Here is a 25,653-nt window from a genome sequence, read left to right on the forward strand (position 1 = left end):
CAAATAACATGTTAGTTGAGGTAATATGTACATGTAATATATGACCAGTTATCTCCTACAGAAAGAGACTGTCACTCCCTCTGCCACCTGATATGACCTGTCTAGCTTGTATAGCTTCACATTCCTCTGTTCAATACTGATGGAAACTCAGGGAAACGTGTTTCCAACCTAGTCAGTAGTTGGTTAGAATAGGTTAGAATAGCATGCACAATGGTGTGCTTCACAAATGGCACCCTATTCCCTATACAGTGCACTACTTTAGACCAGAGCTCTATGGTACCCTATTCCCTATATAGTGCACTACTTTAGACCAGAGCTCTATGGTACCCTATTCCCTATACAGTGCACTACTTTAGACCAGAGCTCTATGGTACCCTATTCCCTATACAGTGCACTACTTTAGACCAGAGCTCTATGGTACCCTATTCCTTATACAGTGCACTACTTTAGACCAGAGCTCTATGGTACCCTATTCCTTATATAGTGCACTACTTTAGACCAGAGCTCTATGGTACCCTATTCCCTATATAGTGCACTACTTTAGACCAGAGCTCTATGGTACCCTATTCCTTATATCGTGCACTACTTTAGACCAGAGCTCTATGGTACCCTATTCCCTATACAGTGCACTACTTTAGACCAGAGCTCTATGGTACCCTATTCCTTATATAGTGCACTACTTTAGACCAGAGCTCTATGGTACCCTATTCCTTATATAGTGCACTACTTTAGACCAGAGCTCTATGGTACCCTATTCCTTATATCGTGCACTACTTTAGACCAGAGCCAACACACACACTAACCCTGGTCTCCCCTGTCTGTCCTGACCTGCAGGGTGAAGAGTTGAATGCAGGGAGGATAGGTCTCACCATCATTATCGCTGGCATGGTGGGATCACTGATCTGTGGCATCTGGTTGGACAGAACCAAAACATACAAGTAAGTCAAGTCCAGGTTATTTTAAATTATAATTTTACATGGGTCACAACACATCAAAATCATGTGGAGTGACGGTGGAGTGACGGTGGAGTGACGGTGGAGTGACGGTGGAATGACGGTGGAGTGACGGTGGAATGACGGTGGAATGAAGGTGGAATGAAGGTGGAACGGACATACAGGAAGTTGGTCGAGTTGCTTTGAGCCAATCCCGTGAAAGAAGCCGGTTATGACGTCATCACAGCTAGTGTTGCCCACTGGGAAAGAAACTCACTGCATCTTTTTCCACCAATGACTTGTGTGAGACTCTTTTTTTGTCTCCAGTTCTTGTACTGTTCGTGTTTTATCCTTTCATGTTGGTTGGCTGGCTGTGTGAAGACTTCTGTCTCCTTGACTGTGTAGGATGTTGGTGTGTATTGTCAGATTTTTTTGTATTGTTCTTGACTGGCGTAGTTTCATGTTCTTTCATGTTGATGTTTGTCCCTCTGTTTCCTGCTGTGTGCTTGGGACAGGACAGGGCCCCAGCTCTGTTTGTCCAGGTGCAGCCTGTTTATCTCCCCGAAACCCCTGACCCCTAACCTCTGATTCCATGGGGTCACTGGCCATGAGTTCAGAGAACCCCCTCAGGGGTCCAAGGTCTTATTTTTTTTTAACTTAAGTAACATTTTTACTAAATAAACTAAACACTTAAACGTGCTTTGTTTTGTTAAGGGATTGTAAGCATCTCACCTGTTGCATGTGACAAATAAAATGTGATTTTTGAGTTTTGTCGTCCAGTCCCTTGCTACTCCTCCATTCCGCACATGGTCGCTAGTTCAGGAAGAATGTTTACCATGTAACACGTGTTGTCACTGTACAATGTAAGGACGTGACGTGTACTATTCAAATCTCCTCAAGCTGGCTATTGGGTCATTTTCATTATAACCAGCAATAGTTCCAAGTCTTTGCCCGTTCTTAAACAGTGATGCGTGAGAGCCTTTGCCCAGTATAGTGATGATGGTAAGTGAAGTGGTGGATTCCACACTGTAAAGGATACCTGCAGAAGAGGAGAGATGAGTACGTAGTTACAGACGTACGAGATATGAGAACACAAGGTGCAGTAATAGTTTCTACTAGATGTCCGTGTCACCTGTATTCTGGCTGTAAGCGTTGACGAGCTTTCTGGAGACTGCAGGGATCTGTGTCGAGGGCTCCGTTATTCCCGTTTAGCTCCGTGGCCGGCTGAGAATGAGACTTAAAAAAAAAAGATGTATATATATATATATATATACACTTTAAAAAAAAAAAGTTTGTCTATGATGGATAGAGAGGGAGAATGTTTTATACTTGCTTAATGTCCTCATCTGAACCTGGCCATCATGACAACAGATTCAGTTTATTAGGACAATGTTACCTGCATTCTCCTTTTAGTTCCTGTCTCGGTCTGGCCTCCAGCTGGGATGTTAAAGCTGGAGACATATGAATACCAAGCTTTCCGACCCTGGTTTCAGAACAAAATGCAAACCACATATACTGTAAGTAGGGTTGCAAAATGCCAGTAACTTTCCACAAATTTTTTTTTTTTCCCCAATCAGAAATCCTGGTTGGAGGAATCCGGGTTTCCTGAATATTTCTTCATTATTCCGTAAATCTACCAACTGCAATTTCAGCTAATTTTAGGAGAGTTACCGCGATTTTGCAACCCTAACAACGTCGTCCAATTTGACCTGTTCTATGTGTAGGGTAGCCCAAAATATATGATTAAAATAAGTCTCACCAACATCATTTGTTTACTTGACCTTGTTCCTGCCCCACTCCCACTTTATCCTCTCAGCAAATAGAGACATCCCTAGGTGTTGTTCACTCCCACTTCATTGGTTGGCTGTTACTGTGTAAAGACGTACATGGGTGTATTAGACGACCCGTGTTCTGTCCACACCACCGTGTTCTGTCCACACCACCGTGGGTATATTAGACACCGTGTTCTGTCCACACCACCGTGGGTATATTAGACACAGTGTTCTGTCCACACCACCGTGGGTATATTAGACACCGTGTTCTGTCCACACCACCGTGGGTATATTAGACACCGTGTTCTGTCCACACCACCGTGGGTATATTAGACACCGTGTTCTGTCCACACCACCGTGGGTATATTAGACACCGTGTTCTGTCCACACCACCGTGTTCTGTCCACACCACCGTGTTCTGTCCACACCACCGTGGGTATATTAGACACCATGTTCTGTCCACACCACCGTGGGTATATTAGACACCGTGTTCTGTCCACACCACCGTGTTCTGTCCACACCACCGTGTTCTGTCCACACCACCTTGTTCTGTCCACACCACCGTGGGTATATTAGACACCGTGTTCTGTCCACACCACCGTGTTCTGTCCACACCACCGTGTTCTGTCCACACCACCGTGTTCTGTCCACACCACAGTGGGTATATTAGACACCGTGTTCTGTCCACACCACCGTGGGTATATTAGACACCGTGTTCTGTCCACACCACCGTGTTCTGTCCACACCACCTTGTTCTGTCCACACCACCGTGTTCTGTCCACACCACCGTGGGTATATTAGACACCGTGTTCTGTCCACACCACCGTGTTCTGTCCACACCACCTTGTTCTGTCCACACCACCGTGGGTATATTAGACACCGTGTTCTGTCCACACCACCGTGGGTATATTAGACACCGTGTTCTGTCCACACCACCGTGGGTATATTAGACACCGTGTTCTGTCCACACCACCGTGGGTATATTAGACACCGTGTTCTGTCCACACCACCGTGGGTATATTCAGGGAAGTGAAACTCTCTCTCTGGACATTGCAGATGGAAATAGAATGCATGGAGCTGACAGTATCTATTTTATTCAGTTGTTCATTGCAACTCTAACTGACATGCCAGGATTACTACATAGCTGAACTGGTGGATTAATCCACAACTCTCATGTGTTGATTTGGATCTATCGATGTGTATTGGATTTGTCTCTAGGATATGTCTGAGCAGCTAACCTATCGCTGCAGCTGTACATCGCCCATCTGTAAATAGCCCACCCAATCTACCTACTTCATCCCCATATAGTTTTTATTTACTTTTCAGCTCTTTTGCACACCAGTATTTCTACTTGCACATCACCATCTGCTCATTTATCACTCAATTGTTAATTTGCTAAATTGTAATTACTTCGCTACTATGGTCTATTTTATTGCCTTACTACCTCACGCCATTTGTACACACAGTCTATATACAATCTTTTTTTTCTATTGTGTTATTGACTACGCTTGTTTATTCCATGTGTAACTCTGTCACACTGCTTTGCTTTATCTTGGCGAGATTGCAGTTGTAAATGACAACTTGTTCTCAACTAGCCTACCTGGTTAAATAAAGGTGAAATAAAAAGTCAGCATGGATTTGATTTGTCCCTAGGATATCGGTGTGTTCTGTGATTTGTGTGTAATGTCTCTGTGTTTCCCAGACCATTACTGATTTGATTAATTGATTGTGTCTTTCAGACAGACTACCCTGACGGTCTACCTCATGTCCTTCGTAGGGATGTTGGTCTATGCCTTCACCCTCAGTCTGGGTCATCTCTGGGTAGTCTTCCTCACCGCTGGAGCTTTGGGGTAAGACCTCTCTGTCTCTTTCTCTCTGTCTCTTTCTCTCTGTCTCTTTCTCTCTGTCTCTTTCTCTCTGTCTCTTTCTCTCTGTCTCTTTCTCTCTGTCTCTGTCTCTCTCTGTCTCTCTCTTTCTCTCTGTCTCTCTCTCTGTCTCTCTCTCTGTCTCTCTGTCTCTCTGTCTCTCTCTCTCTCTCTCTCTCTGTCTCTTTCTCTCTCTGTCTCTTTCTGTCTCTTTCTGTCTCTTTGTCTCTCTGTCTCTCTCTCTCGGTCTCGCCAGTAATCAGATAGACTAAAATATATATTTGTATTGAGCTAAATTTAACTCAACTGATAACTAAACCAAGCTCCCCCAACTTAAAACACCATGAGACATCTACACCTTTTGCATGTCATTCTAATAACCCCCTCCATAAGTACACAGTCGACGGACTCTTAGCTAACGAGTTCAGTGACCGATGTCCCATTTCCTGCATTAGAGATACTAAGATACCAAAATCGTGTCCAATAATTATTTTTGCGAAGAGAACTTTCAATGAACATTTCCTGTGGTTGTATAATTGGGAGGTTGTGTTCCTCGATCTTTGATTCGGATCAGGCCCTTAAATGTTTTACCTTTCTGTTTAACTCTGTTGTAGATAAACATGCCCCATTTAAAAATATTAAGGGTAAAGGATATATATATGTGGGTCATGCATGAATTGTCTGAAAGAGTTAATAGAAACTTAGCTTGGGCTAAGGCTAGATGAACTGATTCTACCTCTGACGGGCAGTCCTTCAGACATTTGAGAAATACTGTCTCTCAGACAGGACACAATGTGTGCTTTCTGATGGTGTGAAGTTACCTCTTACTAAAGGTATCCCAAAGTGGTTGATCTTTACTATTTATATAAATAATTTTGGTCTATCTGCAAAATCCTGTAACATTCATCTGTATGCAGATTTTTTAAAAATTGTATTTATTTTACCTTTATTTAACTCGTCAAGTCAGTTAAGAACAAATTCTTATTTTCAATGACGGCCTAGGAACAGTGGGTTAACTGCCTTGTTCGGGGGCAGAACGACAGCTTTGTACCTTGTCAGCTGGGGGGGTTTGAACTTGCAACCTTCCGGTTACTAGTCCAACGCTCTAACCACTAGGCTACCCTGCCGCCCCGCCACTCTAACCCCTAGGCTACCCTGCCGCCCCTCCACTCTAACCACTAGGCTACCCTGCCGCCCCTCCACTCTAACCACTAGGCTACCCTGCCGCCCCCGCCACTCTAACCACTAGGCTACCCTGCCGCCCCCCCACTCTAACCACTAGGCTACCCTGCCGCCCCCACTCTAACCACTAGGCTACCCTGCCGCCCCCACTCTAACCACTAGGCTACCCTGCCGCCCCTCCACTCTAACCACTAGGCTACCCTGCCTCCCCTCCACTCTAACCACTAGGCTACCCTGCCTCCCCCCACTCTAACCACTAGGCTACCCTGCCACCCCCCACTCTAACCACTAGGCTACCCTGCCGCCCCCCCACTCTAACCACTAGGCTACCCTGCCGCCCCTCCACTCTAACCACTAGGCTACCCTGCCTCCCCCCACTCTAACCACTAGGCTACCCTGCCGCCCCCCACTCTAACCACTAGGCTACCCTGCCGCCCCTCCACTCTAACCACTAGGCTGCCCTGCCGCCAGATGACACTGTTCTGTATGCTATTGCCCCTATGGCTGACCAGGCCATTTGTTGCCTCAATTAGATTATGTCGCCTTGCAGAACGTCCTTAACTATTTTTCCCATTTTTTGTTTTTGTAGAAATATTTCAGATGGCTTAAACATTTATGTATTGGGTGTATCTTTCATTGAGCAGGTTCCCACCTATACATATCTGGACTTTTGGATTGCCAATAATTTGACTTTTTAAAAACATAACGAATGAACTAGTTAAGAAGCTGAGATTTAAACTAGGCTTATTTTCTAGAAACAGATCATGCTTCTCCCTAAACAGCAGATTGTACAGTTAACCCTCCAGCCAGTTCTGGACTCTGGTGACACCGTTTCCCAGAATGCAACAGCCACTACTCTTAAACCGTTGGCTGTCGTCTACCACTTTATCCCAGGTGACTGTTTCAATACGCATCACTGCATCTTGTATCAAAAGGTTGGCTGGTCGTCACTTAAAGTCCCGTAGATCACTTCATTACTCACTCTTTGTTTACGAAACTCTACTACACAAGCTTCTGACCTACCTCACTTCGCTGTTAATTTTAATGAGATGCCAAAACCGTTCACTGGGATGGTTAACTCTGGAGGTTCCATGAGTATCTTCCCATCTAGGTAAATCCAACTTCAGTTTTAGTGCAACACATTTTTTGGGAATAGCCTACAAAACTCAAGCTAACTCCTTGACTCTCAGGTGCATGTAGGACAGTTTAGGACTTTGTTGAATTAATTTTTAATGAGAATTTCAACTGTTTGGATTGAATGCAAATCATTGTATTTGTGGGGTTTGATGCTGTAGTGTTGATTCTGTCATTTTTAGTTTAAATTTTTTTTATTGATCATTTTGAATTTTTATTGTTCTCAGGGTACCATTATTAAAATAAATGTTTATTTTTTATTTTTAACTAGGCAAGTCAGTTAAGAACAAATTCTTATTTACAACTACGGCCTAGGAACAGTGGGTTAACTGCCTTGTTCATGGGCAGAACGACAGATTTTTACCTTGTCAGCTCGGGGATTCGAACTAGCTGAAAGACATGGCCCAACGCTCTAACCACTAAGCTCCCTTGAATCCCTGGTCTCAATGGGTTCCCCTGAATAAATATAAAATCTCTTAACCCCCCTCTCTTTCTCGCTCTCTGCCCCCCCCCCTCTCTCTCTCTCTCAACACCTAAGATGCAACCCCTGTTCTATAAATTATGCAGGAGAGAGGCAAGACTTGTCATTATGATATTTAGCTATGAATGTACAGTGACTTGCCACAGAGTAGAAAGTATTAATTTATGAAGTCCTAAAGCTGTCAACCCAGGCTATTCTGATAATGATTGAGGTGTTCCCCAGTCATTATGTCCTGTTCTATTGCATTTCTGTGACGTGTGTCTCCTTGTTGAATCTGTGTGACAACCACTGAATGAAATAGAACACAAGAGTGGACATTAGCATCCTAGCAACAGGACTGAAACATCTGACATCTTGGTCAGGAAAATATTAATTCTAAATACCAAAAAATAGGATCTTTGTGTATACATAAATTACCAGTCAAACGTTTCTTTATGTTCTACATTGTAGAGTAATAGTGAAGACATCAAAACAATGGAATCACGTACTAACCAATAAAGTGTTAAACAAATCCCAAATATATTTGAGATTCTTTAAAGTAGCCACCCTTTGCCTTGATGACAGCTTTGCACACTCTTGGCATTCTCTCAACCAGCTTCATGAGGTAGTCACCTGGAATGCATTTCAATTAACAGGTGTGCCTTGTCAAAAGTTAATTTGTGTAATCTCTTTCCTTCTCAATGTGTTTGAGCCAATCAGTTGTGATGTGACTAGGTAGGGTTGGTATACAGAAGATAACCCTATTTGGTGAATAACCAAGTCCATATTAAAGCAAGAACAGCTCAAATAAGCTAAATTAAATGACAGTCCATTACTTTGACTGACTTTCATGCCTTAATCTGGAAAATTTCATGAACTTTGCAGTGCAGTTGCAAAATATCATCAAGCGCTATGATGAAACTAGCTCTCATGAGGACCGCCACAGGAAAGGAAGACCCAGAGTTAACTGCACCTCAGATTGCAGCCCAAATAAATGCTTCAAGTAACAGACGCATCAGTATAAACTGTTCAGAGGAGACTGCAGTGAATCGGGCCTTCATGGTCGAATTTCTGCAAAGAAACCACAACTAAAGGACACCAGTAAGAAGAGACTTGCTTGGACCAAGAAACACAAGCAATGGACCGGTGGAAAACTTTCCTTTTGGTCTGGAGTACAAATTGGAGATTTGTTTCTTTTCTTCCAACTGCCGTGTCTTAGTGGGATGCAGAGTAGGTGACCGGATGGTCTCGGCATGTGCGGTTACCACTGTGATGCATGGAGGAGGAGGTGTGATGTGTGGGGGTGCTTTGCTGGTGACACGGTCTGTGATTTATTTAGAACTCAAGGGACACTTGACCAGCATGGCTACCACAGCATTCTACAGCGATACTCCATCCCATCTGGTTTGCGCTTAGTAGGATGACCCAAAACACACCTCCAGGTTCGTAAGGGCTATTTGACCAAGAAGGAGAGTGATTGAGTGCTGCATCAGATGACCTGCCCTCCACAATCACCACCCTACCTCAACCCAATTCAGATAGTTTGGGATGAGTTGGATGGTGAAGTGAAGGAAAAGCAGCCTCAAGTGCTCAGCATATGTGGGAACTCCTTCAAGACTGTTGGAAAAGCAGTCCAGGTGAAGCTGGTTGAGAGAATGCCAAGAGTGTGCAAAGCTGTCATCAAGGCAAAGGGTGGCTACTTTGAAGAATCTAAATATATTTGATATTTTTTAGATTCTTCACAGTTAATTTTATTTTTACAGGGACAGTGCACATTAATCAACGTTTCAGTAAGTGCCAGTTTTAGCCAGCCGGCTAATTTTCAACCGCAGGCCCTGGGCAGGATATTAAAAACAATTACAATATAGAGAATCATTGAGCAGTGAGCACACACAGAGCAACATGGGAGAAACAAGACACAGACAGAGTAACACAGAACAAAAAGCAGCAAGACAAAATTCATAAAAGTAAGTGTTTCCACACCTCACAAGCTACAGACAACATGGAAAGCGGCAACACACAGCTAGGGACCATGATCACAAATCTGATTGACCTTTAGCCATGTCTTCATGCATTTTGTGAAAGTGTGATAGGTGGTGCAGTTGTGTGTGTCTGATGGCAGTGTATTCCAGACATGGGAAGCTCTCACAGAGAATGCAGATTTACTAAAGGTGCTTATCCTTAAGGGAACTATACAGTCACCTCTCATGGCAGACCTTGTGGATCTGCTGCCATATGTTTGGGTTTTCTTTTTAACAAAAATACTGAGTGGAGGGAGAGCGAGGCCATTTAGGATCTTGAATACAAGACATGCGTTGGTGTATTGCACAAGATTTTCCCAACTCAGGAGCTCATGCTTTCTGAGGATGTAACAGTGATTGCTATTGGGCTTCCTATCAAGCACTTTGAGAGCCTGTTTGTAGACAGACTGAATAGGTTTTAATTTTGTACAGCAAGCTTGGGCCCAACTAGTCAAGCAGTATGTTTGGGGGAGTATCATAGATTTGAAGTACTGTTTTGCTACCTCTGTAGTCAAACAATTTCGTATAAATCGGAAATTAGCTAGGTTGAATCTGAATGACCTTTTTCACATGCTTTTTAAAAGAGGTTGGAATCAATTATGATACCAAGGTACTTCAAATCTGGTACCACCTGGAGCTTCTTCCCTGACACAGACATATGGCTCAGTAGCATCTGTTGCCCTCTTTGTGAAGAACATGCAAACAGTTTTTTTTCTTTCACTTTGAGATGCAAACACGAGTCACTGAGCCACTTTGTAACCTGGAACATTACAGTAGTGAGTCACTGAGCCACTGTGTAACCTGGACCATTACAGTAGTGAGTCACTGAGCCACTTTGTAACCTGGACCATTACAGTAGTGAGTCACTGAGCCACTTTGTAACCTGGACCATTACAGTAGTGAGTCACTGAGCCACTTTGTAACCTGGACCATTACAGTAGTGAGTCACTGAGCCACTTTGTAACCTGGACCATTACAGTAGTGGGTCACTGAGCCACTTTGTAACCTGGACCATTACAGTAGTGAATCACCGAGCCACTTTGTAACCTGGACCGTTACAGTAGTGAGTCACTGAGCCACTTTGTAACCTGGACCGTTACAGTAGTGAGTCACTGAGCCACTTTGTAACCTGGACCGTTACAGTAGTGAGTCACTGAGCCACTTTGTAACCTGGACCGTTACAGTAGTGAGTCACTGAGCCACTTTGTAACCTGGACCGTTACAGTAGTGAGTCACTGAGCCACTTTGTAACCTAGACCGTTACAGTAGTGAGTCACTGAGCCACTTTGTAACCTGGACCGTTACAGTAGTGAGTTCTTGTGCAGCTTGTTATTTGCTCTTTGCATGCACATATATCACTGTATCATCTGCATACATTTGAACTTCAGACCCAGTAAACTCAATATATTTGGATTTGTTTAACACTTTTTTTGGTTACTACATGATTCCATATGTGTTATTTCATGGCGTTGACGTCTTCACTATTATTCTACAATGTAGAAAATAGTACAAATTAAGAGAAACCCTTGAATGAGTAGGTGTGTCAACTTTTGACTGGTACTGTACATAAAGCTCTAATAAGTGTTATAATATTTACATCTGTCTATATAGCGCTTTATTATAAGTTGTGTGTGTGTGTAGGTTCTTCATGACAGGCTACCTGCCCCTGGGCTTTGAGTTTGGAGTGGAGCTGACCTACCCCGAGTGTGAAGGAACCTCTTCAGGCCTGCTTAACTGCTCTGCACAGGTGAACACACACACACACACACACACACACACACACACACACACACACACACACACACACACACACACACACACACACACACACACAGCTGCTGTGGGCAGATCAAAGCTTTCGGTATCCATGGAAATACAGTGCATTCGGAAAATATTCAGACCTAGACTTTTTCCTTATTTTGTTACGTTAGTCTTATTCTAAAATTTATTAAATTGCTTTTTTTTCTTCACCAATCTACAAACAATATCCCATAATGACAAAGCACGTTTTTATTTTATTTTTTATGTTAGCTAATTTATATTTTAAACTGAAATACCACATTTACATAAGTATTCAGACCCTTTACTCAGTACTTTGTTGAAGCACCTTTTGGCAGCGATTACAGCCTGGAGTCTTCTTGGGTGTGACGCTACAAGCTTGGCACACCTGTATTTGTGTAGTTTCTCCCATTGTTCTCTGCAGATCCTCTCAAGCTCTGTCAGGTTGGATGGGGAGTGTCGCTGCACAGCTATTTTCAGGTCTCTCCAAAGATGTTTGATCGGGTTCAAGTCTGCTCTGGCTGGGCAGCTCAAGGACGTTGAGACTTGTCCAGAAGCCACTCTTGCGTTGTCTTGGCTGTGTGCTTAGGGTCGTGGTCCTGTTGGAAGGTGACCCTTCACCCCAGTCTGAGGTCCTGAGCGCTCTGGAGAAGGTTTTCATCGAGGATCTCTGTATTTTGCTCTGTTCCTCTTTTCTTCAATCCTGAATAGTCTCCCAGTCCCTGCTGCTGAAAGACATCCCCAATGCATGATGCTGCCACCACCATGCTTCACTGTAGGGATGGTGCCAGGTTTCCTACAGATGTGACACTTAGCATTCAGGCCAAAGAGTTCAGTCTTGGTTTCATCAGACCAGAGAATCTTGTTTCTTATCCTACCGATCCTCGACTTCGGCGATGTCATCTACAAAATGGCTTCCAACACTCTTCTCAGCAAACTGGATGCAGTTTATCACAGTGCCATCCGTTTTGTCACTAAAGCACCTTATACTACCCACCACTGCGACTTGTATGCTCTAGTCGGCTGGCCCTCGCTACATATTCGTCGCCAGACCCACTGGCTCCAGGTCATCTACAAGGCCATGCTAGGCAAAGCTCCGCCTTATTTCAGCTCACTGGTCACGATGGCAACACCCATCCGTAGCACGCGCTCCAGCAGGTGTATCTCATTGAGCATCCCCAAAGCCAACACCTCATTCGGCCGCCTTTCGTTCCAGTACTCTGCTGCCTGTAACTGGAACGATTTGCAAAAATCGCTGAAGTTGGAGACTTTTATCTCCCTCAACAACTTCAAACATCAGCTATCTGAGCAGCTAACCGATCGCTGCAGCTGTACATAATCTATTGGTAAATAGCCCACCCATTTTCACCTACCTCATCCCCACAGTTTTTATTTATTTACCTTTCTGCTCTTTTGCACACAAATATCTCTACCTGTACATGATCATCTGATCATTTATCACTCCAGTGTTAATCTGCAATATTGTAATTATTCGCCTACCTCCTCATGCCTTTTGCACACATTGTATATAGACTCCCCTTTTTTTTCTCTACTGTGTTATTGACTTGTTAATTGTTTACTCCATGTCTAACTCTGTGTTGTCTGTTCACTCTGCTATGCTTTATCTTGGCCAGGTCGCAGTTGCAAATGAGAACCTGTTCTCAACTAGCCTACCTGGTTAAATAAAGGTGAAATAAAATTAAAAATTAAAAAATGGTCAGAGTCTTTAGGTACTGTTTGGCAAACTCCAAGCGGGCTGTCATGTGCCTTTTTTTTACTGAGGAGTGGCTTCCGTCTGGCCACTCTACCATAAATACCTGATTGGTGGAGTGCTGCAGAGGTTGTTGTCCTTCTGGAAGATTCTCCCATCACCACAGAGGAACTCTAGAGCTCTGTCAGAGTAACCATCGGTTTCTTAGTCACCTCCCTGACCAAGGCCCTTCTCCCTCGATTGCTCAGTTTGGCTGGGTGGCCAGCTCTAGGAAGAGTCTTGGTGGTTCCAAACTTCTTTCATTTAAGAATGATGGAGGCCACTGTGTTCTTGGGGACCTTCAATGCTGCAGGCTTTTTTTTGTACCCTTCCCCAGATCTGTGCCTCGACACGATCTTGTCTCTGAGCTCTACGGACAATTCCTTTGACCTCATGGCTTGGTTTTTTCTCTGATATGCACTGTCAACTGTGGGACTTTATATAGACAGGTGTGATCCTTTCCAAATCATGTCCAGTCAATTGAATTTACTACAGGTGGACTCCAAGTTGTGGAAACATCTCAAGGATGATCAATGGTAGCAGGATGCACCTGAGGTCAATTTCGAGTGTCATAGCAAAGGGTCTAAATACTAATGTGAATAAGGTATTTTTGTTTTATTTTTAATAAATTAGCAAACATTTTTAAAACCTTTTTTCACTTTGTCATAATGGGGTATTGTGTGTAGATTGACGGAAATATTTAATTTAATCCGTTTTTGAAAAAGGCTTTAACATAACAAAATGTGGAAAAAGGGAAAGGGTATGAACACGTTCTGAATTATGTATGTATGGCAAACATAATGTTGACTGGTAGGCTATGGTGTAATTGAATGTTTTGCTTTGTGTGGTAGGTTTTCTGGGTTTTGACACTTATGTAGGTGTCATAACCAGAAATAATATAACTCAATATATGTCATAACAGGTTTAAATGTATGTGTTATAAAGCATCACCAGCTAGCTACCAGTCTATTTTTAGTTTCGCTGTCTGATCAAGTTAACACGCATGTATCAAAGAATAGGTCACGAATGGGTAGCTACTGCCTGGCCAGTCATCTAGCTAGCTACATTTCAGTAATAGTTAACCTCCTAAACTAACTTGAAAATATTTGTCTGAAAATTAACTAGTTGCCTGTGGTGTAATCATGTCTAACCAGTTGGCTAATGTAGCCTGTGTGCCCATGAGCTCCCAAGTCTCGATAGCTGGGTCTTTTGGCGTCCACGTTTAGCTAGTTGGATTGGATACTGCATGGCCAGTGTGAGCCACCATACTAGCTAGCTACATTTCATTCAGTAGCTATCCTTGTAAATATGGTGGCCACTGGATAAACTAGCTATGAGTTGAGTGGAACATATCTGACAATTCTGTCAAGTTCGCTGCATCTGCCCAATTTGAAAGGAGGCACAAATTGTCGAGATTCTGCGAGCAGTTGACAGAATTGGCGTTGTCTTTGTTACTCAATGGTGTCTTTCACTACCATTCTTTTCAAATTGCTGTATAAAGTTTCCAATTTGAAAAAAGTGGTACCCTTGATAATGTGACAAGCATGTGACTGACCGGCTCAAATCGGTCTTATGTAGCAACATTTGAAATGGTGTTTTTTACATTGGATAAAAATAGACTCAGAGCTACAAAATGGTATATCATAAACGTCAGTTGAGGGAAAGTAATTTTGCATTTCAAAGTTGATAAAAATGGCCTTTGATTGTTTTGGTACTGTTATTTGAGAGCCCTTTGTCTACTACACCCATTCAGCATCGTTCACACCCTCTTAAGCTTTAGCCCCACCCATTCAGCATCGTTCACACCCTCTTAGGCTTTAGCCCCACCCATTCAGCATCGTTCACACCCTCTTAGGCTTTAGGCCCACCCATTCAGCATCGTTCACACCCTCTTAGGCTTTAGCCCCACCCATTCAGCATCGTTCACACCCTCTTAAGCTTTAGCCCCACCCATTCAGCATCGTTCACACCCTCTTAGGCTTTAGCCCCACCCATTCAGCATCGTTCACACCCTCTTAGGCTTTAGCCCCACCCATTCAGCATCGTTCACACCCTCTTAAGCTTTAGCCCCACCCATTCAGCATCGTTCACACCCTCTTAAGTTTTAGCCCCACCCATCTCTTTAAGGGTTGATCTGAGCGTTCTGTACTAACTTGCTAGCTACTTCCAGACATCTAAGTGAGAGTGAACAGCTCACTGGCCATTACTTGCCCTTCCAGAGCTGGTTAGGCTGTTATGTTATCCAGGGCATTGGTGACTGCAACTGTGCTGTCAGTTTGTAACACCGGCCATATTCAACGGATGTTGCACGTTCGTAAATTCATCAGTTATCCTGCGCTTTTGTTAAGACATGTAGCTAGGTAAACGATGAACCATAATCCCAACTCATGACGTTACTACCCTGCATGAATCTGCATGTTGCTAACCAACCAGGCTCAATGCTAACGGAAGCTAGCTAGCTAACAGTACTCTTTAACTTGAAAAGAAAATACTTTATGTCAAAATTAGAAACGTGTAATATCTGAAAAATGGCGTTAGCTAGACTTATCTTACCCGTGGTCTGAAATTGGAGTAGATGGCCAGAGTGAATTTACCAGCTAGTAAGTCTATCAACAACAACAGTTGTAGCGGTGAAGTTCTATTGAAATGGATACTTGCATAGTGGAGTCTTTTGTTAAGACATGTAGCTAACTAGCTAGCTAAACAATGAACCATAATACCAATTCATGACGTTACTACCCTGCATGAATCTGCAGGTAGCTAACCAACCAGGTTCAATGTTAGTGAGCTATAAACTAGTCAAGCAATGTGTCTGAGATACGAGGAATAAGATTATACACAATTTTTAGCTAGTGAGCCAGCCAGCTAACGTTAGCTAGGTAACAGTGCACTTTAACTTGAAATGACACTACTTTCTGTCAAAATTTGAAACATGAAATATCTGAAAATGTAGCTAGCTAGCTAGACTCTTACCCGTATACATCATGGTTGAATGCATCTCCTGTCGGATGCCATGGTTGCCCTTAGTTTGAAGATGGAATCCAGAGAAAGGTGTTTTCTCTATTTCCTTGGCTATTATACTCGAATTCCAATGATTTCAAAACTCAGTCCTCCAGAGAGTGGAGAGCATAAACATAATGTTAGCTAACGAGCCAGCCAGCTTTTACACATTAACTTGACATTTAGGTTTATGCAGTTTTAATACATGATACATCTTCTTTAAAAAAAAAAGCTGCACTAGTGAGGATTACCTAGACATACAGACCATCTCAAATAGATAGAAGCGTGCTATATGGCAGACCAATCAAAACTCATCTCTCAGCATGTCCAGCCCACTCATTATCTCAGCCAATCATGGCTAGTGGGAAGGTTGCTGACTTTTTCTCTGGCTAAACCAACTTGTCTCATTAATTTAACAAATGTATTCGTATTTACAGATGGCATACACATTTGTTATTAAGGCACATGAAAGTTCACATGTTCAAGAAGGCTCTCCTGTGAAGTAGTGACCCGCGACATACGCCTATTTTCCTGAAACGGGTCACATATTTGGCTGAAAACGAACAAATAGCCAGTTGTTGCCCATGGTGGAATCATATGTAACCAGCTGGCTCCTGAAGCCTATGTCCCCTTGAGCTCCCAAGTTTAGCTAACATTAACTAGCTAGCATCGCAATTGATCATTTCTCTAGCTAGCTGATTTGTTTTATGAGAAGAAAATGGCGCAGGAACGTCAGTTCAATTTTGAAAGCTGCCACTGGGAAGCGCCTCGCCTCCACTGGACCCGAAAGTTTCTCACAAGCTTTCTTATTAAGATCAGGACAACATATTTAAGGTAAGAAACTGTATACAATTTGTTGGTAATTATAGTATATATTTTTTTCCTGATTTTACAAGATGAGTCTGACATGTACTGATGAGCAGAGTAGACAGTAAGCCAAAACGATGCAAGGTAACGTTAGCTAGCAACTTGATTTTGCTCTTTTTGTCTTTTCTATGTAAATGTTTACCTTGTTTACCTTGATAACTGTACAAAATACAATTCTCATATTGTCAATTTGAAGAGCATTTGTCATTTGTATTAGCTAAGAGCTAAAAATGAATTGGCTAGTGTCTGAATTGATTTGTAGCTAGCTACAGTAGCTAGCTAGCCAGCCACAAGACAGGATTGCTATTTTACTAGTAAAATATATGTATATAATTAGCTAGATAAGCCTGCTGGCTGTTGATTGGTCATTTAGCATCCCCTGCATGCTTTTCATCAGTTCCCATTATGACTCTTCCTGTATTAGGCTGCAGGCCTAAGGGAATGTATGTACAGAAGTCATTTAAGTTTTAAAATACAATTATTGTTAATGTCTTATGTGAATGTTTACTTTGATAACTGTACAAAAATGTGTTTTCCTTATTGCCTTTATTGTGATCATATTTAGTCGTTCCAATTTTCGATTTGACTTACTATGTATTCCCCCTCAAAGTTCTTGGTTTATTATTAATACAGGTCTTCTTTCCTTATATGCAAGACGAAGTGTCCTTTGTAATCTGTTTTGATGCAGATATGTAGATAAAGTGGAACTGACTGTGTTTTAGCAACATTAAATCTAATTACGATCTGGGTATCACTTTATTTGACACCCCAGTGTCAACTTTTTTATGACAGTCAAAACCACGTCATAATGTCATAAGCAATGACATAACCTGTCATAACATATTTAAACCTGTTGTGACATATTGTATTTTATGGCTGGTTATGACACCTACATATTGCCTGTCAAAAACCTAAATGTTTTTCAAATCATTTTTTTCCTGACAAGAAGTTTGGTTTCTTAAAATCCTTTGTTGTAATGAATTCTTTACAGTCATGTTTTTTTCCCCTTTATTTTAAATAGCGTTATATATAACTACTTAGCTAAATCAAATCAAATCAAATTTATTTGTCACATACACATGGTAGGCAGATGTTAATGCGAGTGTAGCGAAATGCTTGTGCTTCTAGTTCCGACAATGACACTGTCATGAAGCATTATGACCATATCGTGTCACTTTACTTGGACAAGCTAGCTAGTTAGCTGGGTCATCTTGTTATCTATGCTGGTTGTTAGCGTGTGTATAACTAAGGGACACTTCAAGTTTTATGGATGATATTTACAGAGTTGGGTGAACTCCATTCCTGACAGGCTTGATCAGATTCAATAACTGCCTCAGAGGCTGATATGTAAGAGGCCTTTTATAGGCTGTCTGCAAGGAGCCTTTCTATACAAGGCAGCATCCTGGATCTGGATCTGATATGCATCTGCCTATAAAGCACGTTGACATCAAATTTTATCGGTCACTTAAACATATTTTGCAGATACTATCAGAGGTGCAGGGAAATGCGTATGTTTCCTTATAGCTCCAACAGTGCAGTAATACCAAACAATACAACACGATACACACGAATCCCCCAAATAAAGATGGCGAGCTTGGTTCTGGTAGTTCCTATTGAGTTTGTATTAACTCAATATTAGACAAATATTATATTATGAAACAAATATTTAATCACGATCTCTCCTGTTGCTCTGAATTCCGAAACTTCTCTCTTTCGTTTTCTCGCTCTGTTCGCTTTTCGCTCTGTTCGCTTTCTCTCGCTCTGTCTCTTCTCTCGCTCTGTCGCTTTCTCTGTCTCGCTCTGTCGCTTTCTCTGTCTCGCTCTCGGTCTCGTGCGGTCTGTCTCGCTCTCTGTCTCGCTCTCTGTACCTCCTTTCAATTCAAATCGAAAGGCTTTATTGGCATGGATAGTGTTACCACATACATTGCCAAAGCTTTTACATATAGACATGTATCAAATCCGTGATGACGGATGGATGATAATAGTAAGAAAAATAATACTAAGTGAGTAGTAACATTTTAACAGGACCCTACAGTAAGACATGCATGAGGACAATGATGAAATGGACACGGGTAGCATTGGTCTGGTTGGTTGTTCCACTGGCTGTCCCGACGGGCAGGAAGCTACATATTTTGCACAAAGGTGTTTTCTCCAAATATATTTTTTTCCTTTTCTGTTTTTACTTTCAACATTTTTGTACATTTTAGCAAAGAAAATTTGCCTCTAAGTCTGCATCGTTCTGTCATTGTAGGAGAAAGTACATCTCTGTCAGGCGAGGTCTGAGGGTTAGAGTGAGCACAACCTGTCCTCTCTGGGTTGTCAGATCTGTCTAACGGACGGTTTCTATGGCCAGGTTGTCCTCTCTGGGTTGTCAGATCTGTCTAACGGACGGTTTCTATGGCCAGGCTGTCCTCTCTGGGTTGTCAGATCTGTCTGTGATGGTTTCTATGGCCAGGCTGTCCTCTCTGGGTTGTCAGATCTGTCTGTGATGGTTTCTATGGCCAGGCTGTCCTCTCTGGGTTGTCAGATCTGTCTAACGGACGGTTTCTATGGCCAGGCTGTCCTCTCTGGGTTGTCAGATCTGTCTGTGATGGTTTCTATGGCCAGGCTGTCCTCTCTGGGTTGTCAGATCTGTCTGTGATGGTTTCTATGGCCAGGCTGTCCTCTCTGGGTTGTCAGATCTGTCTAACGGACGGTTTCTATGGCCAGGCTGTCCTCTCTGGGTTGTCAGATCTGTCTAACGGACGGTTTCTATGGCCAGGCTGTCCTCTCTGGGTTGTCAGATCTGTCTGTGATGGTTTCTATGGCCAGGCTGTCCTCTCTGGGTTGTCAGATCTGTCTGTGATGGTTTCTATGGCCAGGCTGTCCTCTCTGGGTTGTTAGATCTGTCTGTGATGGTTTCTATGGCCAGGCTGTCCTCTCTGGGTTGTCAGATCTGTCTGTGATGGTTTCTATGGCCAGGCTGTCCTCTCTGGGTTGTCAGATCTGTCTGTGATGGTTTCTATGGCCAGGCTGTCCTCTCTGGTTTGTTAGATCTGTCTAACGGACGGTTTCTATGGCCAGGTTGTGCTCAATGAGTCTGTACATTTTGTCATTGTTTCTGTGTTTTCAGTCTGTACATTTTGTCATTGTTTCTGTGTTTTCTATCAGTCATGGTGGTCAGATAGTATGCCACCATGTACTGTCTGTTTAGAGACTGGACTTAATTTTTTTTTTGTGGTGTCTTTCCAATAGGTGATATTTGAGTGCTGTCCTGTGGCTTTGTTGGATTGGTAGCGGTTAGTGAACTAAGCCTCAGAACCAGATGATTCTTCTCTATGGTCACCTCTTGACATTTTGAGGACTTCGTTTCAATTGTATGAGTGGGGGTCAGTAGTTTTATAAAGATTATACAATTTGGTGGCTCTTTTTTTGGATATTAAGGGAATTGTCATTCTACTCTGCATGCGTTGTTTGGAGTTTCTCTGTCCTCCGAGGAAGCTCTTGCAGGGTTCATTTGGGTGTTTGTCCCGTTTGTCATTCTTGCTTCGTAAGTGGACCCCACACTTCACTGCCGTATAGTGGACCCCACACTGCCGTATAGTGGACCCCACACTTCACTGCCGTATAGTGGACCCCACACTGCACTGCCGTATAGTGGACCCCACACTGCACTGCCGTATAGTGGACCCCACACTGCCATATAGTGGACCCCACACTGCCATATAGTGGACCCCACACTTCACTGCCATATAGTGGACCCCACACTTCACTGCCATATAGTGGACCCCACACTGCACTGCCATATAGTGGACCCCACACTTCACTGCCATATAGTGGACCCCACACTTCACTGCCATATAGTGGACCCCACACTTCACTGCCATATAGTGGACCCCACACTTCACTGCCATATAGTGGACCCCACACTTCACTGCCATATAGTGGACCCCACACTTCACTGCCATATAGTGGACCCCACACTTCACTGCCATATAGTGGACCCCACACTGCACTGCCATATAGTGGACCCCACACTTCACTGCCATATAGTGGACCCCACACTGCCATATAGTGGACCCCACACTGCAATATAGTGGACCCCACACTTCACTGCCGTATAGTGGACCCCACACTGCCATATAGTGGACCCCACACTGCCATATAGTGGACCCCACACTTCACTGCCGTATAGTGGACCCCACACTGCACTGCCGTATAGTGGACCCCACACTTCACTGCCATATAGTTGACCCCACACTGCACTGCCATATAGTGGACCCCACACTGCACTGCCATATAGTGGACCCCACACTCCACTGCCGTATAGTGGACCCCACACTTCACTGCCGTATAGTGGACCCCACACTTCACTGTCGTATAGTGGACCCCACACTGCCATATAGTGGACCCCACACTTCACTGCCGTATAGTGGACCCCACACTGCCATATAGTGGACCCCACACTGCCATATAGTGGACCCCACACTGCCATATAGTGGACCCCACACTGCCATATAGTGGACCCCACACTTCACTGCCATATAGTGGACCCCACACTTCACTGCCATATAGTGGACCCCACACTGCACTGCCATATAGTGGACCCCACACTTCACTGCCGTATAGTGGACCCCACACTGCCGTATAGTGGACCCCACACTTCACTGCCGTATAGTGGACCCCACACTGCACTGCCGTATAGTGGACCCCACACTGCACTGCCGTATAGTGGACCCCACACTGCCATATAGTGGACCCCACACTGCCATATAGTGGACCCCACACTTCACTGCCATATAGTGGACCCCACACTGCACTGCCATATAGTGGACCCCACACTTCACTGCCATATAGTGGACCCCACACTTCACTGCCATATAGTGGACCCCACACTTCACTGCCATATAGTGGACCCCACACTTCACTGCCATATAGTGGACCCCACACTTCACTGCCATATAGTGGACCCCACACTTCACTGCCATATAGTGGACCCCACACTTCACTGCCATATAGTGGACCCCACACTGCCATATAGTGGACCCCACACTGCACTGCCATATAGTGGACCCCACACTTCACTGCCGTATAGTGGACCCCACACTGCCGTATAGTGGACCCCACACTTCACTGCCGTATAGTGGACCCCACACTGCACTGCCGTATAGTGGACCCCACACTGCACTGCCGTATAGTGGACCCCACACTGCCATATAGTGGACCCCACACTGCCATATAGTGGACCCCACACTTCACTGCCATATAGTGGACCCCACACTGCACTGCCATATAGTGGACCCCACACTTCACTGCCATATAGTGGACCCCACACTTCACTGCCATATAGTGGACCCCACACTTCACTGCCATATAGTGGACCCCACACTTCACTGCCATATAGTGGACCCCACACTTCACTGCCATATAGTGGACCCCACACTTCACTGCCATATAGTGGACCCCACACTGCCATATAGTGGACCCCACACTTCACTGCCGTATAGTGGACCCCACACTGCCATATAGTGGACCCCACACTGCCATATAGTGGACCCCACACTTCACTGCCGTATAGTGGACCCCACACTGCACTGCCATATAGTGGACCCCACACTTCACTGCCATATAGTGGACCCCACACTGCACTGCCATATAGTGGACCCCACACTGCACTGCCATATAGTGGACCCCACACTTCACTGCCATATAGTGGACCCCACACTTCACTGCCGTATAGTGGACCCCACACTGCCATATAGTGGACCCCACACTGCCATATAGTGGACCCCACACTTCACTGCCGTATAGTGGACCCCACACTTCACTGCCGTATAGTGGACCCCACACTTCACTGCCGTATAGTGGACCCCACACTTCACTGCCGTATAGTGGACCCCACACTTCACTGCCGTATAGTGGACCCCCACTCCACTGCCATATAGTCACTGCCATATAGTGGACCCCACACTGCCATATAGTGGACCCCACACTTCACTGCCATATAGTGGACCCCACACTGCCATATAGTGGACCCCACACTCCACTGCCATATAGTGGACCCCACACTTCACTGCCATATAGTGGACCCCACACTTCACTGCCATATAGTGGACCCCACACTCCACACACTGCCATATAGTGGACCCCCACACTTCACTGCCATATAGTGGACCCCACACTTCACTGCCATATAGTGGACCCCACACTCCACTGCCATATAGTGGACCCCACACTGCTGCCATATAGTGGACCCCACACTCCACTGCCATATAGTGGACCCCACACTTCACTGCCATATAGTGGACCCCACACTTCACTGCCATATAGTGGACCCCACACTTCACTGCCATATAGTGGACCCCACACTTCACTGCCATATAGTGGACCCCACACTTCACTGCCATATAGTGGACCCCACACTGCCATATAGTGGACCCCACACTGCACTGCCATATAGTGGACCCCACACTTCACTGCCATATAGTGGACCCCACACTGCCATATAGTGGACCCCACACTGCAATATAGTGGACCCCACACTTCACTGCCGTATAGTGGACCCCACACTGCCATATAGTGGACCCCACACTGCCATATAGTGGACCCCACACTTCACTGCCGTATAGTGGACCCCACACTGCACTGCCGTATAGTGGACCCCACACTTCACTGCCATATAGTGGACCCCACACTGCACTGCCATATAGTGGACCCCACACTGCACTGCCATATAGTGGACCCCACACTCCACTGCCATATAGTGGACCCACACTTCACTGCCGTATAGTGGACCCCACACTTCACTGTCGTATAGTGGACCCCACACTGCCATATAGTAGTAGTGGACCCCACACTTCACTGCCACTGCCATAGTGGACCCCCACTGCCATATAGTGGACCCCACACTGCCATATAGTGGACCCCACACTTCACTGCCATATAGTGGACCCCACTTCACCCACACTGCCATATAGTGGACCCCACACTGCACTGCCATATAGTGGACCCCACACTTCACTGCCATATAGTGGACCCCACACTTCACTGCCATATAGTGGACCCCACACTTCACTGCCATATAGTGGACCCCACACTTCACTGCCATATAGTGGACCCCACACTTCACTGCCATATAGTGGACCCCCACTTCACTGCCATATAGTGGACACTGCCATATAGTGGACCCCACACTGCACTGCCATATAGTGGACCCCACACTTCACTGCCATATAGTGGACCCCACACTGCCATATAGTGGACCCCACACTGCCATATAGTGGACCCCACACTTCACTGCCGTATAGTGGACCCCACACTGCCATATAGTGGACCCCACACTGCCATATAGTGGACCCCACACTTCACTGCCATATAGTGGACCCCACACTTCACTGCCGTATAGTGGACCCCACACTGCACTGCCATATAGTGGACCCCACACTTCACTGCCATATAGTGGACCCCACACTGCACTGCCATATAGTGGACCCCACACTGCACTGCCATTTAGTGGACCCCACACTTCACTGCCATATAGTGGACCCCACACTTCACTGCCGTATAGTGGACCCCACACTGCCATATAGTGGACCCCACACTGCCATATAGTGGACCCCACACTTCACTGCCGTATAGTGGACCCCACACTTCACTGCCGTATAGTGGACCCCACACTTCACTGCCGTATAGTGGACCCCACACTCCACTGCCGTATAGTGGACCCCACACTGCCATATAGTGGACCCCACACTGCCATATAGTGGACCCCACACTTCACTGCCATATAGTGGACCCCACACTGCCATATAGTGGACCCCACACTCCACTGCCATATAGTGGACCCCACACTTCACTGCCATATAGTGGACCCCACACTCCACTGCCATATAGTGGACCCCACACTGCACTGCCATTTAGTGGACCCCACACTTCACTGCCATATAGTGGACCCCACACTGCACTGCCATATAGTGGACCCCCACTGCACTGCCATTTAGTGGACCCACACTTCACTGCCATATAGTGGACCCCACACTTCACTGCCATATAGTGGACCCCACACTGCCATATAGTGGACCCCACACTGCCATATAGTGGACCCCACACTTCACTGCCGTATAGTGGACCCCACACTTCACTGCCGTATAGTGGACCCCACACTTCACTGCCGTATAGTGGACCCCACACTCCACTGCCATATAGTGGACCCCACACTGCCATATAGTGGACCCCACACTGCCATATAGTGGACCCCACACTTCACTGCCATATAGTGGACCCCACACTGCCATATAGTGGACCCCACACTCCACTGCCATATAGTGAACCCCACACTTCACTGCCATATAGTGGACCCCACACTCCACTGCCATATAGTGGACCCCACACTTCACTGCCATATAGTGGACCCCACACTGCCATATAGTGGACCCCACACTTACTGCCATATAGTGGACCCCACACTTCACTGCCATATAGTGGACCCCACACTTCACTGTAATATAGTGGACCCCACACTCCACTGCCATATAGTGGACCCCACACTGCCATATAGTGGACCCCACACTGCCATATAGTGGACCCCACACTGCCATATAGTGGACCCCACACTCCACTGCCATATAGTGGACCCCACACTCCACTGCCATATAGTGGACCCCACACTCCACTGCCATATAGTGGACCCCACACTCCACTGCCATATAGTGGACCCCACACTTCACTGCCATATAGTGGACCCCACACTTCACTGCCATATAGTGGACCCCACACTTCACTGCCATATAGTGGACCCCACACTCCACTGACATATAGTGGACCCCACACTCCACTGACATATAGTGGACCCCACACTCCACTGACATATAGTGGACCCCACACTCCACTGCCATATAGTGGACCCCACACTT

At 45.1% G+C, this 25,653-nt stretch overlaps 1 protein-coding gene across 2 annotated transcripts in view; it reads left to right on the forward strand.

The window, feature by feature from the left end:
* The window catches only part of LOC115118183 (heme transporter FLVCR2-like), a 79,877-nt gene that overhangs the window by 31,409 nt on the left and 22,815 nt on the right, over positions 1-25,653 (forward strand). For both annotated transcript variants that reach the window (XM_029646751.2, XM_029646752.2), the window contains exons 5-7: positions 835-938; positions 4,444-4,554; positions 11,008-11,113. In XM_029646751.2, coding sequence (XP_029502611.1) covers positions 835-938; positions 4,444-4,554; positions 11,008-11,113 — 321 coding nt within the window. The remainder of the gene's footprint in view (positions 1-834; positions 939-4,443; positions 4,555-11,007; positions 11,114-25,653) is intronic.

This window comes from Oncorhynchus nerka, linkage group LG13 (assembly GCF_034236695.1).
Source record: "Oncorhynchus nerka isolate Pitt River linkage group LG13, Oner_Uvic_2.0, whole genome shotgun sequence".
NCBI lineage: Eukaryota > Metazoa > Chordata > Actinopteri > Salmoniformes > Salmonidae > Oncorhynchus > Oncorhynchus nerka.